The sequence below is a fragment of the Ceratotherium simum genome, chromosome 1 (genome assembly GCF_057802395.1).
Source record: "Ceratotherium simum simum isolate JZ-2026a chromosome 1, ASM5780239v1, whole genome shotgun sequence".
In the NCBI taxonomy this organism is placed as follows: Eukaryota; Metazoa; Chordata; class Mammalia; order Perissodactyla; family Rhinocerotidae; genus Ceratotherium; species Ceratotherium simum.
Genome location: NC_141900.1, coordinates 107,884,660 through 107,905,698, shown reverse-complemented (window position 1 = coordinate 107,905,698; position 21,039 = coordinate 107,884,660). Strand labels below are relative to the sequence as shown.

Here is a 21,039-nt window from a genome sequence, read left to right as displayed (position 1 = left end):
CCCTCATACACAGCTGGTGGGAATGCAAACTAGTGCAGCCTCTATGGAAAACGGTATGGAGATTCCTCAAAGAATTAAAAATAGAGATGCCCTATGATCCAGCTATCCCACTACTGGGAATCTATCCAACGAACATGAAATCAACAATCCAAAGAGGCTTATGAACCCCTATGTTCATTGCAGCATTATTCACTATAGCCAAGAAGTGAAAGCCACCTAAGTGCCCCTCAACTGACGATTGGATCAAGAAAATGTGGTATATATATATACAATGGAATACTGTTCAGCCATAAAAAAAGACAAAATCGCCCCATTTGCAACAACATGGATGGGCCTGGAGGGTATTATGTTAAGTGAAGTAAAGCCAGAAAGAGAGAGACAAACACTGTATGATCTCACTCTTATGTGGAATATAAACCAACAGAGAAAACTGTATTGTGGTTACCAGGGGCAATGGGGGTGGGGGGTGGGCACAAGGGGTGAAGGGACACATATATATGGTGATGGACAAACAAAAATGTACAACCCAAAATTTCACAATGTTAAAAACTATTAAAACATCAATTAAAAAAATAAATAAAAAATAATAATTCATTTCACAAAATTTTAATCTATACCCAACTTTCCAGTAACACATCCCATGCATAAGATGTATTCCTATATTTTAAGTGCAATTAAACAAGCATCATTTAGTTTCAAGAAGACCTATATTTCTTACCTTTTTGCCAGATAGTAAATCTTCTCCAAGTAAATCATCTTCAAGTTCACTGGGGAGAAAGAGAGACAGGCCAATGTATTACTCCTATTACGCTAGAAAGTTTGTAGATCACTGGGAAATTTATACAGGACTTCAGGGTTTGCGTCCTTTCACGTTAAGTTTGTAATACTTTCCTTTGTTTTTATTAATAATGAAAACGTAATTTCAAATACATAGGAAACTTGTGGTATTAAACATTACCAAACATTACATTAAGTATGGGAAATATACTTAATGGAAACATACCAAACATTAAGTATGGGAGGCTTTGCTATAGGAAGTGGCTCTCACCAGATTTCTAATCTTAGTTTTTTACCTCAATGTAAATTAATTTTACCTTAATTTCTTTGGACCTGTTCAGTAGTCAGTAAAAGACAAAACTACAATAAGTAATAGTGATGCTTTCTCCTACCTTTAAAAATGCATGATGAAATAGGAAAAGATGCCCAATATCATTAACCAGGAAAATTAAAAACCAAAGCCAGTGAGAGAACGTTTGACACTCATCAAACTGCAAAAACTGAAAAAATTAAAAAATGAAAAATCAGTGCTGATGAGGACACACAAGTGAATCATAATAACTACGGGTTATCTCTGTATAAAGCACAGGTCCTCAGTCAACTGCAGTTCTGTCGGCACGTTTATGTTCTGAAACGATCAGGAGCAGGTTTTTTCACAACTAAAACAAAAACCCTCAGCAGCTCAGAAAGCTGAAGATGTGTATGCATTTTTTATTATTATTTTTTGATTGTTGAAGATGGCTACCACTAAATTATGTTCTTAGTGCTGAAGAAACCAATCTCTTAAAAGTAAATGTCTTTAAGGACCAACATCTAGAAGGAAGAAACACAACTAGACTATAATTCTAGGTGCAAATGCCAGTGCAGTTTAACTACACCAATATTCTTATTAGGATTGTTACTCTTTATAGGGGCCCTGGTGATAAATTTCTAGGTTCTATAGGTTTCGAGCACTATTTTACCCTAAAACCATGTTTACCTTTAGTATACTACTTTGCAGAATACCAGGATATCCAGAAATGCACATATGAAGTTATAACAGAAATGTGTTTCTATATAATACCTTTGAGAACTAGAAACAATTCAACAAATCATTTCATTCATGCACTGAATATCTTTTTTGTTTTTTTAAGTTACCCTGCACAAATCTTATACCCTCATTTTATAGATACAGAGAATAAGAATAAGTGATTAAATAATTTGCCCAAGGTCACACAGCAGTGACAGATCCAAGACAAAAAACTTAGCTCGAGAAAAAAAATCTTTCACAGACCTACATGAGTAAGACAGTTATTAGAGAATAACATATAACTCCTAACATTTTCAATCATAAACCATATAATCATCTTTCAAATACAATTTTGGTATCTTCAGCGTTCAATCACCCTCCATGGGTGAGGAAAGAACTGCTATTTAGTCACAATATTTACAATAACCGCATTTGAGAATTTGATTCCAGATGACCAAAAAATAGAAGCAGCCCTTTCAAGACAAGCACCTCTCCAGACCATCACTCTAAGTGACTGAAAATGGAAGGTAATCCCATTTGCCCAGTGGACGCTAACTGAGAAGAACTCATTTAAAACTATAATACGAACAGGTGTTGGTAATTATACAAGCAAAAATTCAGAAAATATCTGTACCTTTTGGTACAGATATTAGTTTTTTGGTGAAAAGACAAGTATATGGAAATAAGAAACCTGTCTTAGATGACTACCTATTTCTTCTAAACAAAAACATTTTTAAAAGAAGATAACTGAAAACCATATCAGTTATAAATGAGCGAAGTGTATAGAGATGGAGAATAGCTGTTTCCATGACTAGCCAAGGCAACAACACAAAAGAAGAAAGCAGGATGGGAGACAGAAGGATTAAGTCCATATGACTACAACTAGCATAAATTGCAGCTCGGGAAATTGCAAACATCCAGTCACTACACTACGTGCCAGGAACCGTTCTAAGCATTTTACCTGTATTAGCTTTTTCGTTGACATAAGCATCTCATCTGGTAGATACTTACATCATCCCCCATTTTTCAAATGTGAAAACAGAGACACTGAGATGTTACATAATTGGCCCAAGGTCACCCAGCTAGAAGTAGCAAAACCGGTAGGAGACTGAGCTGGTCTGGCTCCAGAGCCCAAATCCTAACTACTCTGCACACACTTCACAAACACTAAACATATGATTCTCTATTGTCATCAAAAAGCTGGATCCTTACAAAAGATATAAACAAAGGGAAGAAATTTATAAAATATAGAACACTACCAAAATTACACCATCGCCAAAAACAACAATGAATTAATGGAAGTGACTGGCCCACATCGAGTCTTTTCAGAGAGGTGACTATGAATGCTCCCTGACAACAATGGTAACAGTGTTAGGAAATGAAAGAAGCACCACAATGACGAAGAGGTTTCCTGCATTCAACTGCAGAACTCCCTAAAGATTTCACCAATAATCACTAAGTAAGAACAACCTCTTTGGCAGGTATTTCTTACCAAAGATTAGGGACAATCAGCTCTTTGAAAGTAAGTATATTTTTACTGATAAACAGAAGTATACTGAAAGGCTTTCTCAGGAAACAAGAATTTTGTTGTCAGCCACATGGCCACAGTCTTTCAAAGTCAGAAATGTAAGTGACAACGAACACTGCACTTGAGTCCATCGTCTCTGTGGGCCTTCCCCGCCTCCATGCGGCCCCTCCGGTCTCTGCCGGCTCGGGGCCCTGGAAAGTGTCTCTGGGAAAGGTTCCCACCAGCTCTCCTGGCCTTTGCTTCGGGACAGGCTCAGCCCATGGGAGGCCCCAACAGAATGTCACAAAGCAAGCAGGAGGAGAGACCGCCCCCTCTCTTACACCTGCACAGCTCCAGTAATGCCAGTTCCCACCTGCAGCTCTCCCTGGGCTCTAGGACACCACTGTTCCCCTTCAGACCTCTGCTACCATCTGGAAGCCGCACCAACTCTTACTGCTTCTTTAACCCTGCCATGAGATGATTTTCAGTAAAACCTTTTGTCTCTTTCCTGCCTGGATATAGACTAATACATACTTATCTTTCAAAAAAACTTAAAAACTTGAGGTGTTGGTTCAGCAATGACATCATGTTCTTCCAAATGCACCATTAACGCAACATGCTAGCAAGAGCTGTGCATAACAATTTCCAACTCGCTCCTCTACTTAACTTGCAAATTTCTCCCCTTATTATCCAGTAGACATAAGAGGCTGTTTTTTGCTTTAAAAATATCAAATAAAGAAATACATATGATACAGAAGGAAAAAAAAAAAGAAATACACATGATTCATATGCAAACATGCATTGAAGATGAGTGAAGAAAGGAGGAGCTTGTTCATAAGCAACGCTGGGATGAGTGCTATTCACACCAGGAAAAACAAGAAAAACTAGAACCTTGTCTCAGACCATAACCAAAACTCAATGCATCACAGCAGAAAGCCAACTAATGTCACGACAATCGGAATAAATTCCTACTGAACAAATATTGGGGCAATTCGAACATCAATAAGAATAACAACTACAATGGATTAAAAAACACATGCAATATTTAAATCTATGAGGCCAAAATGGTTCAAAAACAAAACTCACCTCTGGAGGATGCTAAGAAACTGATCCATTATTTTGAAAACTGGTAAATAAAAGTAAAGAATCAAGCACTTATTCTGTACCTCAGAGGAACCAAGTCGTTTACACAAGTATCACAGCTAACAGAAAAAGAAGGAATGACAGAATTAGAATATCACCACTTAGATCATCCAACAGCTGATAACATCACAAAAAGAAGTAAACTAGACACTGTGTAGCTCCTCACAGAGGTACACACACCACCACCTATGTCAGAGCCCCCTAATCCTGCCCAAATTCAAACCTGAATCTGGTCAACCTCTAGATCTAACTGTTAATCTACGGAAAATGCAAGAGATGAAAGAACATACTAAAAACACTTCAGGGGATGCAATCAGAAAAAATTCTACAAGACAAACCACCTTGTTTCTTCAACAAAAACTGCAGGGAACTAAAAAAAGATGTGGGGAGAACCTATAGATGAAACAATACTTAAAAGACATACCAATCAATTACAATATATGGCTCTCATTTACTCTGCAGTTCAAAGTATAAAAGAGCACCCAGACACATCTCCACACTGTGTGTGTGATATACTAATATATCTGTGAGACCATCACGGAAATGGGAACACTAACAAGACATCAATTTGAAGGGATTTCTTTTCGAGATAAGTCTATTGTGGCTACACCTGTAAATCCTTTAGATTTTAGAGAGATACAATCTAAAATATTTTCAGACAAAATGATGCCTGTGATTTGAAGAAAACTGCAGAGATTATAAGTAAAACATGATTGGCTATGTACTGATAACTGAAGCTGAATGATGGTACACTGGGTGCACTGTACTATTCTTTCACATATGCTTGAAATTCTCAGTAAGTTAAAAATCACTCAACTTAATCAACTTCACACAGATTATACATCTAACTGTAAAAAAAAAAGAAACCAAAAAACACTTTAACACTTTCATAAGAACACACAGGACATACCAGAATAAAGGATAGGGAACAATTTCTTAAGGATTAAAAGCAGAAAGCACCCTGACCAACATCACCTGCCTCCTGAAATGATACCCTCAGGAAGGCCACAATGTCTCCACAGAGCATTCCCGCCCAAACGCACAACCTGAATCTAGTCCTGAGGAAACACCAGAGAACCCATAATGAGGGCTAATCTACAAAACAACAGCCTGTCCTCTTCACAAACGTCAGTCATAAAACACAAAGGCTAGAGAATTCTTCCAGATGAAGAAATAGAGAGGAAAAAATGCCACGTGTGACACTGAACTGAATCCTAGACCAGAAAATACGAAACTCATTTTTGGCTATAAAGGACATTATTGGGACAATTGACAAAACTTGAACAACCACCGCGGCGGATCAAAATTGGCCACCCCAAAATGTGTCTCCTTGCCTTCACAGAACAAAAAACTGAAAGAAACTTTGACCTTCTCCCTAACTGCCTAAAAGAATTTAAGACAACAGGCCTGTACCCAGGACAGGCTGTCACCATAGATAACTCTGGGCAGATTGTGAGGGTCCTTGCTGAGCCCATTCTTATCTACTAAACATTTGCTTTTCCATTTCCAGGTGAGCTGCCTTGCTCCCCTTTGAAGTCCCAAACTACTACCCCCAACATCCTCCTTTGTCTTCAGCTGAAGATGATATTTAAACGCAGCTTCAGCCATTCTGGTGAGTTGCTCAGTTTTCCTGGGTTTCTCCCACATATACATGTTATAAAGCTTTCTTTGATTTTCTCCTGTTACTGTCTCATGTGAATTTAATTCACAGCCCAGCCAAAAGGACCTAGAGGGTAGAGGAATTCTCTTCCTTCCCTACACCACTGTAGATTAAAAAATAGAATTACATGTTTGTTAAACTTCCTCATTTTGAAACTTATACAGTGATTATGCAAATGAATGTTCCAGTTCTTGGGATACACAATGAAAAATACACACCGAGGCATTTAGAAGTAAACTGGCACGATGCCTGCAAACTATTGTCAAATGGTGCAGGAAAGAAAAATTTTATGTGTGTGAGTGTGTGAATAATGAGAGAACGATAAAAGAAATATGACAAAAAGCAACTGTGAGTCTGAGAAGGGCACGTAAGAGTTTTTGTCATTCTTGCAACTTTCCTATAAGTCTGAAAATGATTTCCAAATACATTTTTTTCATATTTTAATAAAAAAATAAAAGCCACACAGGAAAAGATTATAAGTCTGACTATATTATTTATAAAAATCTACTTAAAGTCTATTGTTAAAGGGAACACATGCCACAGACTGGGCAGAGATATCTTCAAGCACAAAAAATAAATTTCAGAAAGTATAAAGAATCCCTCAAATCAATATAGAAAAGAAAAACACACATAGATATGAACAGACAACCAACAGAAGAGAAAATCCAAATGATGAATTAAGTACTAAAATATACTTTATATTTTATTCAGCTCCCCATCCTAGTCTTTTAAACAAAAGTAGTTATCAATACTTTCCGAAAGGACCATTTCTTTTATAGGAGACTTTGTTCTAAGCTCTAAGTAATTTTTTTATAGACTGCCTAAGAATCACCGAAGAGTAATCAACTTTATGTAGGCTACAAAAATTACAGAGTTTTGAATGTAGGGTATTATGTAAAACTTCCGGGACATCACAGTTTTCAGACAGCAGTGAGGTATTCTTTTTACAGCTGTAGACCATTGTTCTTTATTCCCATCTATTTACCTTTATTATTAAACTTTCTGACCTCAACTCCAAGGTCATTTTTACATTTTCAACACAGTATTTAAGATAGTAAGAAATGTGTAGAGAATAACCATCATTTGAGAACTCTACTACCCAGATGAAGCCCCCTGTGTCCTCCTCCCAGTACACATCCCTCTAAGCTCTACTCGAGCTCCTCACCGGAAGTCATCACTACACTGAGTTGACACCTATCATTACTGTGGACTTTCTTTATACTTTATGTGTGTGTGTGTGTGTGTTCCTAAACAGATATTTTCATCTTCACTAGTAATCAGAGAAATGCAAATTTAAATTATGGTGAGATACCATTTTACACATATTAAAACGGCAAAAATTTTAAAGTCTGGCCAAATATTGGGTAGGACGTGGAGCAAAAGGCACTCGGGCATACAACTACTCCAACAATAGCTCTGGTGTCCACCAAGTCAATATCATCACTGTATAAAAACACAGAGTGAGGCAAGATGACAAGTGTCCTGCTAGCAGCTGTGTAGACTATCCAGGCTTGGAATAGGAGCCCAGAAAGCCTTTGACCTGCAGCACCCACCCTTGCCCTCACTTCAGCCCAGCAGGGACAGGCCCACTTGGGAAAGAGCATCAGGTAGCCCACACATCGTTTTCCATCAAGATCTCTGCATAGCCAAGGGGTAGAATAAGATAAATTAGCATGAACCCTGACCCATAACCAGGTGTTTCCATACCTGTCCCAATCCTCATCTGCAGCTCTCCTTCTCCAGGACCGCTCTGCACCAGGCTTATCAAACTGGTCAAAGTCGTCATCTGTGAGGGAGAGGCCATAAAAGTCAGTCTTACTAAATTGAAACAGACACAAACAGATATTCAAATACCAAAACAACTTGTTTCTTTTAAGGATTGTTGATATGACATTTTAAAATACAAAAGTTCCATACACAACTATTATAAATGCTTTAGCTATTTTCAATAATCAAAAATTTTTAAGGTACGAAGCTATCCAAAGAAAATCAATTTATTGAACATTATTAGGCATGTAAAATCACTAACAGAACAGAGTGTTTTAAAAATCTTAAATTTTAGGGCCGGCACCGTGGCTTGGCGGTTAAGTGCGCGCGCTTCGCTGCTGGTGGCCCGGGTTCGGATCCCAGGCGCGCACCGACGCACCGCTTCTCCGGCCATGCTGAGGCCGTGTCCCACATACAGCAACTGGAAGGATGTGCAGCTATGACATACAACTATCTACTGGGGCTTTGGGGGGGGAAAACATAAAAAAATAAAAAAAAATCTTAAATTTTAGTAAAATATTTTCTTGGGTTTTTGAGTACATATTTTTACTACAACTACATAAAAGGAAAAAACTGCTGATTTGCTAAAAGTTAAAGAGATTTTTATAATACTTCTTGTATTCTTTACATTTTTCCAAATTAATCATGGAAAACAAAGACGCTATTTAAAAGAAGAATTTTTTTACAGAGACTTGCTAAACAACAGATATATAACATAAACCACATGTATATTTTTTAATTTTCTAGTAGCCACATTTAAAAAGTAAAAAGAAACAGATGGAACTTTAATAGGTGAAATTTTAACAACATATTTTATTTAACCCAGTATATCCAAAATATCATTATAGCATGTAATCAATACAAAAAATAATAAGGTATTTTACATTTTTTCCATACTAAGTGTATATTTCGCACACACAGCCCATCTCATATCTCATCTTTTAATCTATTTTTATTATTAGGAAGGTCAAACAATTGGAATTACAGTTTTTCATCTTAGATACACTTGCAAGCAGAGGCTTGAGAAGCAGCAGCAGACAGATAACCTCCCCAGAGAGTCTACCTAGGGGAGCCAGATAATAAAGCCCCAGGAATTTTTTAAGCCTGGGGCTAGAAATTAACCAACAAAGTTCTAACAAAGTAATACATCAACTCTTACCATGCACTATACCAAACAGAGTACGTGCCTTAAAAAAAAAAAAAAAACCAAGAACCAAAGATATTAAAGAATTAGTATCCTTCAGGAGTTCTACTTCCAGCATGACAGCATGAAGAGCTCCATCAACCCACTCCCTGTGAAAATTATTTTTAATAAAATGACTATTTAAAGTCTCTGGAATCAATTCTAAAGGCATACATCAAATAAAAAACACTTATTCAAGAAATCTACTCAGATTTGTTAAGAACAGCTGCAAGAACCTGTGGTTTTTGAATCTGAAATCACTCTCTCCTCCCAGCTCCCAGCTCAGTGGGGCATCAACTCCACTCCAGATTGGTGAAGCCCAGAAAACAGACCTCTGCGTTCCTCATCCTGTGCCACCTGCCCAGTGCTGAGGGTAAGTTCTGGGTGAGTACAAGTGATAGGTGGGGGCTCCCTTTTTCCATTCAGGCTCCACTTGTGGGACAGACACTACTGGGGCCCAGATTGCCCCTGCCCCAGCTCATGGGGTGGAGATTTCACACCAAGAGAAGTAAGCCAAGAAGACCTTGCGTTAACTGCCCCCACCTCCACCACCCAGGCACTCAGCTCCTAAAGTGAGTGTCACTCAGAGACAAGTACACCGCTGTCCCCACCCACAGCACAGGAGCTGTGGCTTTGAGAGTTTGCCCAAGGGGAAAAGCAAGCATTAGAACAGCAAGCATTAGAAAAGCTCCAAAACTCTCTGAGAGGAACTGACCATTTAGAACAGAGTGCAAAAAAGGTCTAGTCAAAAGGTGCTCTCACAGTGAGGGTTTTGGAGAGGGATCATTGGAAGGAGAATGATAAAAGTCACTGGAGCTAAAAACTGAACTGTAGGCTGCCTAGTATGCCAAAGAGAAATGGCAAGACAGGTAGGAAGGGCCCTAACTCGGGTTAGAACAGGTCTCAAACCCTGACCTCAGACACCATCCAATCAATGAGGCCTGAATTTGATTGGATCCCTCTGTAAAGCAAATCATGTCCCAGGGCATTGTCAAAGGTGTGGCTGGATAAAGAGATAGTCAGAAAGAGCCTTGCCAAACCACCACAATCCCAAGGTGACTGCGGGCATGACAAAGGGTCTCTGTGGCCCCTCAGCAGTGACATCAGAAGCTTCACACTGCCCAGAGTCGGGTGGGAGATGAGAACAGACTTCACTTAAACAAACTAGTCAGTCACCAAACAAGTAAACAACCAAATAACAATAATAAGCCCAGGGGTAGGGAAGAAGGGAGACCAGCACCCAGAGTTGACACAATATATTATCTAAAATGTCCATTTCCAACAAGAAATTACAAGACATGCAAAGAAACAGGAAAATATAACCCATAACCCATGGGGAAAAAAAGCAAGTAACAGAAACTGCCTGTGAGAGGACCAGATGTCAGATTTAAAAGAAAAAGATGAACTGGCCATTATAAATGCATTCAAAGAACTAAATGAAACCATGCTGTGGCAGCGTCCCATATACAAGGTGGAGGAACAAGGAACACTGGTAGAGATGTTAGCTCAGGGACAATCTTCCTCAAGCAAAAAGAGGAAGACTGGCAACAGACGTTAGCTCAGGGCCAATCTTCCTCACCAAAAAAAAAGTTAAACATACACCTAACATATGACCCAGCCATTCCACTCCTATGTTACTACCCAAGAGAAAAGGAAACTTAAGTCCATGAAAAGGCTTGTACACAAATGTTCACAGCTACACTTCTGGTAGAAGCCAAAAACTGGAAAGAACTCAAATGTTTATCAACAGGCAAACAGATAAACAAATTGTAAAATATCCATAAATGCAACTCTACTCAGCAATAAAAGACAATGAAATATTGATACACTCAACAACATGGATGACTTCCAAATAATTATGCTTAGTGAGAGAAGCCAGACAAAAAAAAGAGCACATATTCTCAGATTCCTTTTCATAAAACTGTAGACATGCAACAGTAACAGAATCAGCATTTGCACAGGGACAGCAGGGCAGGCAGGAGCAAGAGGCAGGAATTACAAAGGACGTGAGGACACTTTTGAAGATGATGACACATTCACTACACTGACTGCGGTTGTGGTTTCACAGGTGTATACACGTATCCAAACTTATCAAAGTGCGTGTTTCAAAGATATGCAATTTCCAATTTCCTGTATGTCAATTATACTTTAAAAAAGCTCTTTTTAAAAAAGATAATGTATTAAGAAAAACTTTGGTCAGAGATGACAAACTCAAATGCCTACAGGAACTAGGCAGGGAATATAAATGAGCTAAGCAGGCTGGGTGAGAATATGTCAAATCAGCAGGCTTTTACCTTGTTTATAGACAGGGGTGTTAGTCCACATTACAGAGAATGCAGACCCAGTGAGGGCAGCTTCCAACTTTCAAGGAAAGACAGAAATATGTATTTTTTCCTAATTGTTAAATGTAAGCAACTAATTCAAGTTTTTCCTTAAAAAAGTCTGCAGATCAAACAAAATATGCCTGTGGGCCGATGTCACAAGCAGCCAAGTTATGATTTTTAAGAAAAAGAAGCAGAACCGAAACACCCATTTCTAACGCCTTCTCTTCTACCTCCTGCTCCACTTTCAGTCAATGCCACATACTTGACACTTATTTTCTAAAGGGTCTCTCTGTGTTAGCTTTCCTTACCCCATCAGATTGTATACTTCATGAAAACAAGCAGCATTCCCTATCTATGGAAACATGAACAAAGTCCCAACATTTTATAGGCAAAAAGTTTTGCTCATGGCTTTTTCCACATTAGTACACAGTGAAGGAATTAATACTGAGTCACAATCACCCTTGGCAGATATTACTAATTAATTATAGAACCCAGTTCTGCTAAGGCCAGAAAATCCTTATGCCAAGGCTAGCTAATAATGATCACCTAGAAACCTTGTTAAAAATTATAGTCCTTGGCCCCACTCTGAATCAGATTCGGTGGGCTCTCTTTTTTGTTTTTTAAAGCTTCCCAGTAATTCTGATAGACAGCTAGGGTTGGGAATCCCTGCCCTAGTCGACCACTATCCATCACAGCAGACACTCCAGAAGAAAACTTAACCGCCATCTTGCTACAAAAGAACTTCCTGGAGTGAGTTAAATCCACAAAAGTCAAAATCAGAAGCCAGGATCATGCAAAAATAACTAAAATAAATACTTCTCCAAAGGAGAGACCCTCATAAAACATCCAAGGAAACTGGCTATGAAATCATTCCAAAATAAGGAAGTGCAAGTTAAGCAGAAACTCCAAATAAAACTGAGGTCATGAAACCTGTATCCTTCATTCACGCAACAACTATTTCTTGAGCACCTAATCTATGCCAGGCATTGTTTTAAACACCTGGCATACAAGGGTGACAAGACAACAAAAATCTCTACCCTTTTGTAGGTTGCAATCTAAGGAAGAGACAAACAATAACACCAATAAACAAATAGATAGCTAGATGGACAGAATCTAACTTAAGGTCTTTATTGGAAAAAATAGAGCAGGAGGGTAAAGATGGAAAATGAGGAGAGGGATGGCAGGTGCAAACCCAGCTGACTATGATTTTAAAGACAGGGTAAAATGCATTAAAAATGTACATGGGTTACGTCTTTCAACATTTACTATATTAGAAATTAAAACCAAGGCATTTTAAAATATTTGATTCATTAATTCATGTAAAAGAAACAGTAAACCCATTACATGTTAATGTGACATTTTTAACAAAAACTGCATTTTCAAAAAAGAGAAAGATATTTTTCACAGTTTTGCAAAACTCTTTAACATCTGACTGTGTAGAAGACAGCTGAATTTTTACATCTGCTTCTGCGTTCAATCTCTTGCAATAGAGTCATGTGTCGCTTAATGACGGGGGTATGTTCTGAGAAATGCGTCATCAGGCAATGTCGTCCTGCTTGCACACGATAGTGTACTTACACAAATCTAGATGGTACAGCCTACCACACACCCAGGCTACGTGGTACTAATCCCACGGGAGCACCGTAGTATATGCAGTCCGTCACTGACTGAAACGTCATTGTGCAGTGCATGACTATATCGCTCAGACTAAAGTGCATAAAAGAAATCCTACTCCAAATATACATGTAGTTGTAAAAGTGAAGAGTGCTTTAATAGCCCTTTCAGACAATTTTAGATATTCTTCTTTGATACTAAACCAATATTCAACAAGCTGCAGTTTCTCAAAGGTTAGTTGCAATGCAGAATCTGAAGCCTTAGCAATGAACACGTCACGCTCTCCCTATGTTGAAACGCACTGTTGTGTCACGCACTATGAATGGATTTTTTACCATTTGTGATTTTGTAACATTATGTATTGGTCATTTTGAAAACACTGGTTCAGTGAATTAATACAGTTCTTCCAAATGTTGACACATTTCATTATTCAACATCAAAATCACATTTGGCAACAGCACCAGCAATCTCATCAGAAAAGTCTTCAAGTATCGGGATGTTTTCAAGCTCACCACAGCAAATACAACTTTTCCAAAATTCTAATTTTTGCTTAAAAGCTTGGATTTTATCATTGGCAACAAATACTGTGAGTTGTTTTCCTTGAAGAGACAGGCTCACTTCATTTTCAAGAAAACATCTGCCAAATACTAAAGTCTGAATAACCACACTTTGTCAGTTGTCCTTTCAAGTAAAACTGGTGTTCTATGAAAAACAAACGAACAAACAAACAAAAAACCCCAGCTAGTTCAGCTCTCAACTCAATTGGACAAGTACTTTTCCTGGAGGCAACTGCTGGTACTTCAGTATGAAACAAAAGTCTTTTATGCATACTTCCCATTTTGTCACAAAGAATACTTTTTAACAATGTAACCTAGGGGCCGGCCAGGTGGCTTATCGGTTAAGTGCGCGCGCTCCACTACTGGCGGCCCGGGGTTCGGATCCCGGGCGCGCACCGACGCACTGCTTCTCCAGCCATGCTGAGGCCGCGTCCCACATACAGCAACTAGAAGGATGTGCAACTATGACGTACAACTATCTACTGGGGCTTTGGGGAAAAAAAGGAGAAGGATTGGCAATAGATGTTAGCTCAGAGCCAGTCTTCCTCAGCAAAAAGAGGAGGATTAGCATGGATGTTAGCTCAGGGCTGATCTTCCTCACACACACACACACAAAATGTAATCTAAGGTCAAGATTGAATAAAAGTAATTTTTTATGCTTCATCAAGGATCTTAACAAAACTGGCATTCTTTTTTTACTGTGTTGCCTGACTTCTAATGCTTTGTGGCCGCTACCTTAAATCATGCTAAGGCACCAGAAGATTAACCCACCGTTACATTTACAATGTTGGTGCAAATGTCAGCACAGTAAAAAAGGCAAATCAGGTCTCAGTGCTATTATGAAAATAGTCAGACCTCACAGACACTCTGAAATAGTCTTGGGGACTCCCAAGATTTGGAAGGCTGCTGTTCACCATTCAGTGAACAGAGAGTATATTCAAGGATATTCGTCAAGGAGTGCTTTATCAACAGGGACAAAGTAGAAATCAACCAAATGCCCAACAAAAGAAGACAAAGCAGAGAGGCAAAATTAAAGTACAGTCATGCAAATATACACTAGGCAGCAATAAGAATTATAATTAGTGTTGCTATTACATCCTGACATGGGAAAATGTCCACAATAATATAATGTGGGAGAAAAAAAATCCCACACTATCACACAGTATGATATGACCACTTTACATATAAAATACATGTGTGCACCTGTGTCTAGAAGGATATAAGCCAAACTGCTAGTGGTAATTATTTCTGTGTTGGAATTAATTATGGATTGTCTTCTGTATTCTTCCTTACATTTTTACAGAAACTACTTCCTTTCTTAGAATAAAATTTCATTGTCCTTCCTAAAGTAATATACATTCACTATAAAAACTTCTTGAGCTATGTAAAAGTACAAAGATATTAAAATCACCCCAAATTTCTCTGATCAGAAATAACAATCATAACATTAAGTGACCAGCATTCCAAATGTTTATCTACACACACATTTGAACACATAATGTGCAGACAAAACTTAAAACAGGACGATACAGGATATTTTTAATGAAGTATGAAATTTCATATTATTTGAATTTATCTTCAGAAAAAGCAGCTGAAGTTAAATCAATGAAATGACTGAAATTCAAATGTAAAAAATTTCTTCAACTCAGGACATATCTTGGAGGTAATCTCCAAGTAAAAAAATACATACAGTAGGGGCCGGCCCCGTGGCTTGGCAGTTAAGTGCGCGAGCTCTGCTGCTGGTGGCCCAGGTTCAGATCCCGGGCACACACGGACCCATCACTTGTTGGGCCACGCTGCGGCGGCATCCTACGTACAGCAACTAGCAGGATGAGCAACTATAACATACAACTAACTACTAGGGCTTTGGGGAGAAAAAGGGGGAAAAAAATGTGGAAAAAAAAATACATACAGCATGATGGGGGGCTGGGGAAAGAAGTTACAGACTAGGTAATAACTGAGGTGAAGACTGAGCAATGACTAGATTTTTGACAAGCAGATAAGACTACAGGTAAAACAACAGCACAGGGTGAAGAGTGCTGCGCAAGCCCAGAAGACAGAGAATCATTTGGTTGGTATGAAACAACCATTCACAGAGAGACACAGCAGGAAAGAAAAGGCTGAAAAGGCAGATCTGGGGCATTACTGAAGAATCAACATGAGAAATCTATACTTAATATGCAACATGATTGCAGTTTAGAAAGATTAACCTAGCACCAACAAAAAGCAATGAATGAATTGCTAAAAGATAAACAATGTTAAGAACAACAAAGAACTATAAACCAAGCAATAGCAAAAAGAAATCCTGCCTAGGATCACAGTGAAGACGGAGAGGAGAAGGAGATACTGGACAAACCAGAAACTCTGTTTAGAAGCTCCAGTCGTGTGGACTCGCTGACCTGGGAAGAGAAGTCAAAAAAAACACCAGTGTTTCCAATCTGGGATGTTATCCGGATGTAAACTGACTGCTACATATGCTGGTTTATTTAGAGAAGGTCATGAGTTTGGTTTTTAAAATGTTGCATGTGCCTTCGTGCAACCCACTCATCTTCTGAAATACTAAAACAAAGTCTGACTTGCTGACCGCACTGGGTTGAACAGTCTCTGATTCTCAGACACCAACTGGCTATTGAACAATTCCATTCAATTCTGACCCTAATAATCTGCAGTTAGCACACAAGTTAAGGGCTCAGTCCCATAAGACTGGCCCCCTGCCAGCTGCAAATGGGATGCCCAAGCTGCCCACACTTCTACCTGCCGACTACAAATTCAGGATTTGTTTTTATTCAGGGTCCCCACAATCCCCACCCCCAGGTTCAATAATTCACTTGAACAACTCACAGAACCCAGGAAAACACTCTACGTACTATGACAGTTTATCATAAAGGATAAAAATGAACAACCAGAGGGCCAGCCCCAGTAGCCTAGTGGTTAAAGTTCAGCACGCTCCACTTCAGCAGCCCAGCTTGATTCCCAGGCATGGACCCATACCACTCATCTGTCAGTGGCCATGCTGTGGCGGCGGGTCACAGGAAAAAAAAAAAAGAGGAAGACTGGTAACAGATGTTAGCTCAAGGCAAATCTTCCCCAGCAAAAAAAAAAAAAAAAAAAAATGAACAGCCAAATCAACAGGTACATCAGGTGAACTTGGGAAGAGTCCCAAGTATGGAAGCCTTTGTCCCCGTTGTCAGGGTGTGCCACCCTCCCAGCACAGGGATGTGGGAAGCTATTCAAATCCCTTCATTTAGGGATTTTATGGAAGTCTCATACATAGTCATGACTGTTAAACCACTGACCAATGGTGATTGAACTCAATTTCCAGTCCCCCTCCTACCTCCCAGGAGGTAGGGGTTGAGGCTGAAAATTCTAACCCATTAGTCATGCAGCTGGTTTTTCTGGCAACCAGACCCCATCCTGAAGCTATTTGGGATCCCCTTCACAAGTCATTTCATTAGCATATAAGAGACAATAAACTGAAAGTGTTTTAGGAGCTCAAGAACCAGGAGCAAAGACCAAATATTTGTTTTTTATCATACTACAAACAGTGTCCCCCAAAAAGTTCTGCCAGAACCTCAGAATAAGACCTTATTTAAAAATAGGATCCCTGCAGATGTAACTAGTTAAGATGATGTCATACTGGATTAGGATGGGCCCTAAATCCAACGATTGGTGTGGCAATTCTACTTCTGGGTATATATCCAAAAGAACTGAAAGCAAGGGCTCACAGAGACATTTGCACATCCATGTTCATGGCAGCCTTATTCACAACAGTCAAAAGGTAGAAGCAACCTAAGTGTCCACCAATGGATAAATGGATAAATAAAATGTGGTCTACTCATACAATGGAACAGTATCCACCTTAAAGAGGAAAGAAATCCAGACACATGCTACAATATAGATGAATCTTGAGAACATTATACTAAGTGAAATAAGCCAGTCACAAGAGGACAAGTGCTATATGATTCCACTCATATGAGTCGATTACTAGAGTAATCAAATTCATACAAACAGAAAGTAGGATGGTGGGTGCCAGGGGTTGGGGGAGGGGAATGCGGAGTTGTTTAATGGGGACAGAGTTTCAGTTTCGTAAGATAAAAACTTCTGGAGATGGATGGCGGTGTTGGTTACACAACAACGCAAATGTACTTAATACCACTAAACAGTGCACTTAAAAACGGCTAAGATGGCTCTTCGCCATCGTTCCTTCTCCCCAGCGGCTGCAGTCACGAAGGTCGAGCTGTGCAGCTATAGCACCTACAAGATCTACCCCAGACATATGCAGCGCCATGCCAGGATCGACGGGAAGGTTTTCTAATTTCTTAACGCAAAATGTGAGCCGGCATTCCTTTCCAAGAGGAATCCTCGGCAGATAAACTGGACTGTCCTCTACAGAAGGAAGCACAAAAAGGGGCAGTCGGAAGAAATTCAAAAGAAAAGAACCTGCCATGCAGTCAAATTCCAGAGGGCCATCACTGGTGCATCTCTTGCTGATATGGCCAGGAATCAGAAACCTGAAATTAGAAAGGCTCAACGAGAACAAACTATCAGGGCTGCCAAGGAAGCAAAAAAGGCTAAATAAGCAAGCATCTAAAAAGCAACAGCTGCTGCTAAGGCTCCCACAAAGGCAGCACCTAAGCAAAAGACTGTGAAGCCAGTAAAAGTTTCTGCTCCCCACGTTGGTGGAAAACACTAAGCTGCCAGATCAGATTTTTAAATAAAGATCTAACTATCACTAAAAAAAAAAAAAACTGGCTAGGATGGAAAAGTGATGTCAGCATTATTACAGAGTGAGTTGTTCCCTTTGTCCCTCCACTCTAAATTACAACTAAATGGACATTCACTAACTAACAGAGGATTCCCTACACAACACAACAGGATGCCTTAGGGATCCATGCAGCCATACACCTGAAAGCGGGTGGACTGGATCCCCAGGAAGCAGTGGAACTAGGTGAGTGGAACCCTCCTCCTCTCCTGAGGCAGCAATCCAGGTCGCAGACCCTCAGACAGCAGGTGGCATGACTATGAGCAGAGGCGGCGGGCAGCCCGGCCCTGGGCGCAAATGCTTTTTGAGTGGTAGCCCAGCTCTTGAGAGCACCCACCATTCTGCAGGGGCCCCACCCGTACCAAGGTGCCCCGACCATGAAGCACAACAGCTCAGCTAACCTGCCCAAGAGTGCAGCACCAGCCCTTGCTAGCATGACCCACCTGCCAAGCACAGTGCCCAGCTGCAACCCACCTGGCAATCACAGAGGCTGCACCCACAGGAGCACAACCCACCGAGTGGCTGCAGCCAGCGCATGGGAATGCAGAGCAACCGAACTGGCACAACTACCAGCAGATAGGGCAGGACGAGAAAACGCTGCTCCTGCCCCCACCAGTGGTGGCAGGTGGAATCTGCAACCCGATACTACCACAAATGTACCAGCACAGGATCAATTCATCAAACACCATGAAGAACTACAGTAACACTGCACAACAGAAGGAAACTGACAAGTCTCCACAAACCAATCATGAAGTCACAGAAATTTACAATGTGAAAAACAGAAAACTCAAAATAGTTGTCATAAAGAAACTCAACAAGTTACAAGAAAATCCCAAAATCCTGAGTTCAATGAGCTCAGGAATAAAATTAACGAACAGAAGGAACAGTTCACCAAAAATATTGAAGTCCTTAAAAAAAACTATAGAGAAATTATGGATATGAAGAACACACACAATCAACAAGATAAAAAATAATGTAGAAACCATAAAAAAATAAGGCAGACATTATAGAGAACAGAATTGGCGACTTAGAAGACAGAAATATAGAAATGTTCAGATGGAAGAGTAGAAAGAACTCAGATTTTTAAAAAATGAAGAAATTCTTCGAGAAATATCCAACTCAATTTGGAAAAGTAACATAAGGATTATAGTTATTCCAGAAGGAGAAGAGAGGGAGAAAGCACCAGAGAGCTTGTTCAAAGAAACAACAGCTGAGACTTTCCAAACCTAAGAAAGGAACTGGACTTACATGTATATGAAGCCAACAGAACTCCTAATTACACCAATGCGAAAAGATCTTCTTCAAAGCACATGATATTAAAACTATCAAAAGTCAATGACAAAGAAAAACTATTAACGTCAGTAAGGCAGAAGAAAATAACATACAAAGGAACCCCTCTCAGGTTTTCAGCGGATTTCTCAGCAGAAACCTTACAAACTGAGAGAGAATGGAATGATATATTCAAAATACTGAAAGACAAAAACTTTCAGCAAAGAATACTCTATCCAGCAAAATTATCCTTCAGATACAACGGAGAAATAAAACCGTGCCCAGATAAACAAAAGCTGAGGAAATTCATCGCCACAAGACTTGCCTTACAAAAAATGATGAAGGAAGCCCTCCTACCTGAAACAAAGAAGCAAAGGTTTACAAAGCTTTGAGCAAGGAGATAAACAGACAAAATCGGAAAACTGCAGCTCTCTATCAGAATAGGTCAGCAAACACTTAATTATAACAAAAAAGATAAAGGGAAGGAAAGCATCAAAAATAACTATAAACACTTCAATTCAGTCACAAACCCACAACACAAAAAAGAATAATTTGCAACAACAATAACTCAGAAGAGGAAAGGGATGGAAGCTGCTTAAGCTAATGGAAATTAAGAGGCTATCAGAAAATGGACTATCTCATCTATGAGGTCTTTTATACAAATGTCATGGCAACCACTAAACCAAAAATCAGAGCAGAGGCACAAATCATACATAAAAAGAAAACTGAGAAAACCATCACAGAAAACCACCAAACTGAAATGGCAGTCTGAAATACAAGGGAAAAGAACAACAGAAACAGAACAACCAGAGAACAAGAGAGAAAATGGCCATGTTAAGCCTTCATATACCAATAATCACTCTAAATGTAAATGGATTTAATCTCCAATCAAACAACACAGAGTGGCTGGCTGGATTAAAAAACAAGACCCAACAATATGCTACCTCCAGGAAACACATCTCAGCTCTAAAAACAAACATAGGCTCAGAGTGAAGGGATGCAATATGATACTCCAAGCAAATGGCAAGCAAAGGAAAGCAGGTATTGCCATACTTATATCAGACAAAAAAGACTTCAAAATAAAAAAGATAAGAAACAAAGACGAGTCGTATATAACGATAAAAAGGACATTCCACCAAGAGGACATGACGCTTATGTATATATATGCACCTAACACAGGAACATCCAAGTATATATATATAGCAACTATTAACAGACCTAAAGGGAGAATTTGACAGAAACACAATAACAGTACAGGACCTTAACACCCCACTTACATCAATGGATAGACCATCCAAACACAGTCAACAAGGAAACAGTGGCCTTAAATGAAACACTAGACCAGATGTACTTAATAGGTATATATAGAACATTCCATCTATAAAGAGCAGAATACACATTCTTCTCAAGTGCACATGGAACACTTTCAAAGATAGACAATATGTTGGGAAACAAAGCAAGACTCAA

At 39.3% G+C, this 21,039-nt stretch overlaps 1 protein-coding gene and 1 pseudogene across 5 annotated transcripts in view; one reads left to right on the top strand and one right to left on the bottom strand.

Moving 5' to 3' along the window:
* RBM33 (RNA binding motif protein 33) overlaps positions 1 to 21,039 on the bottom strand; it is a 152,896-nt gene that overhangs the window by 111,392 nt on the left and 20,465 nt on the right. For 4 of the 5 annotated variants that reach the window (XM_087433658.1, XM_087433637.1, XM_087433643.1 and 1 more), the window contains exons 2-3: positions 7,804 to 7,882; positions 719 to 767 (exon numbers count right to left, since the gene is read on the bottom strand). In XM_087433658.1, coding sequence (XP_087289784.1) covers positions 719 to 767; positions 7,804 to 7,882 — 128 coding nt within the window. Of the gene's footprint in view, positions 1 to 718; positions 768 to 1,169; positions 1,278 to 7,803; positions 7,883 to 21,039 lie in introns of those variants that run through there. The other variant, XM_087433653.1, reaches the window with a different exon arrangement.
* LOC147918343 (large ribosomal subunit protein eL24 pseudogene) lies at positions 17,725 to 18,234 on the top strand (annotated as a pseudogene).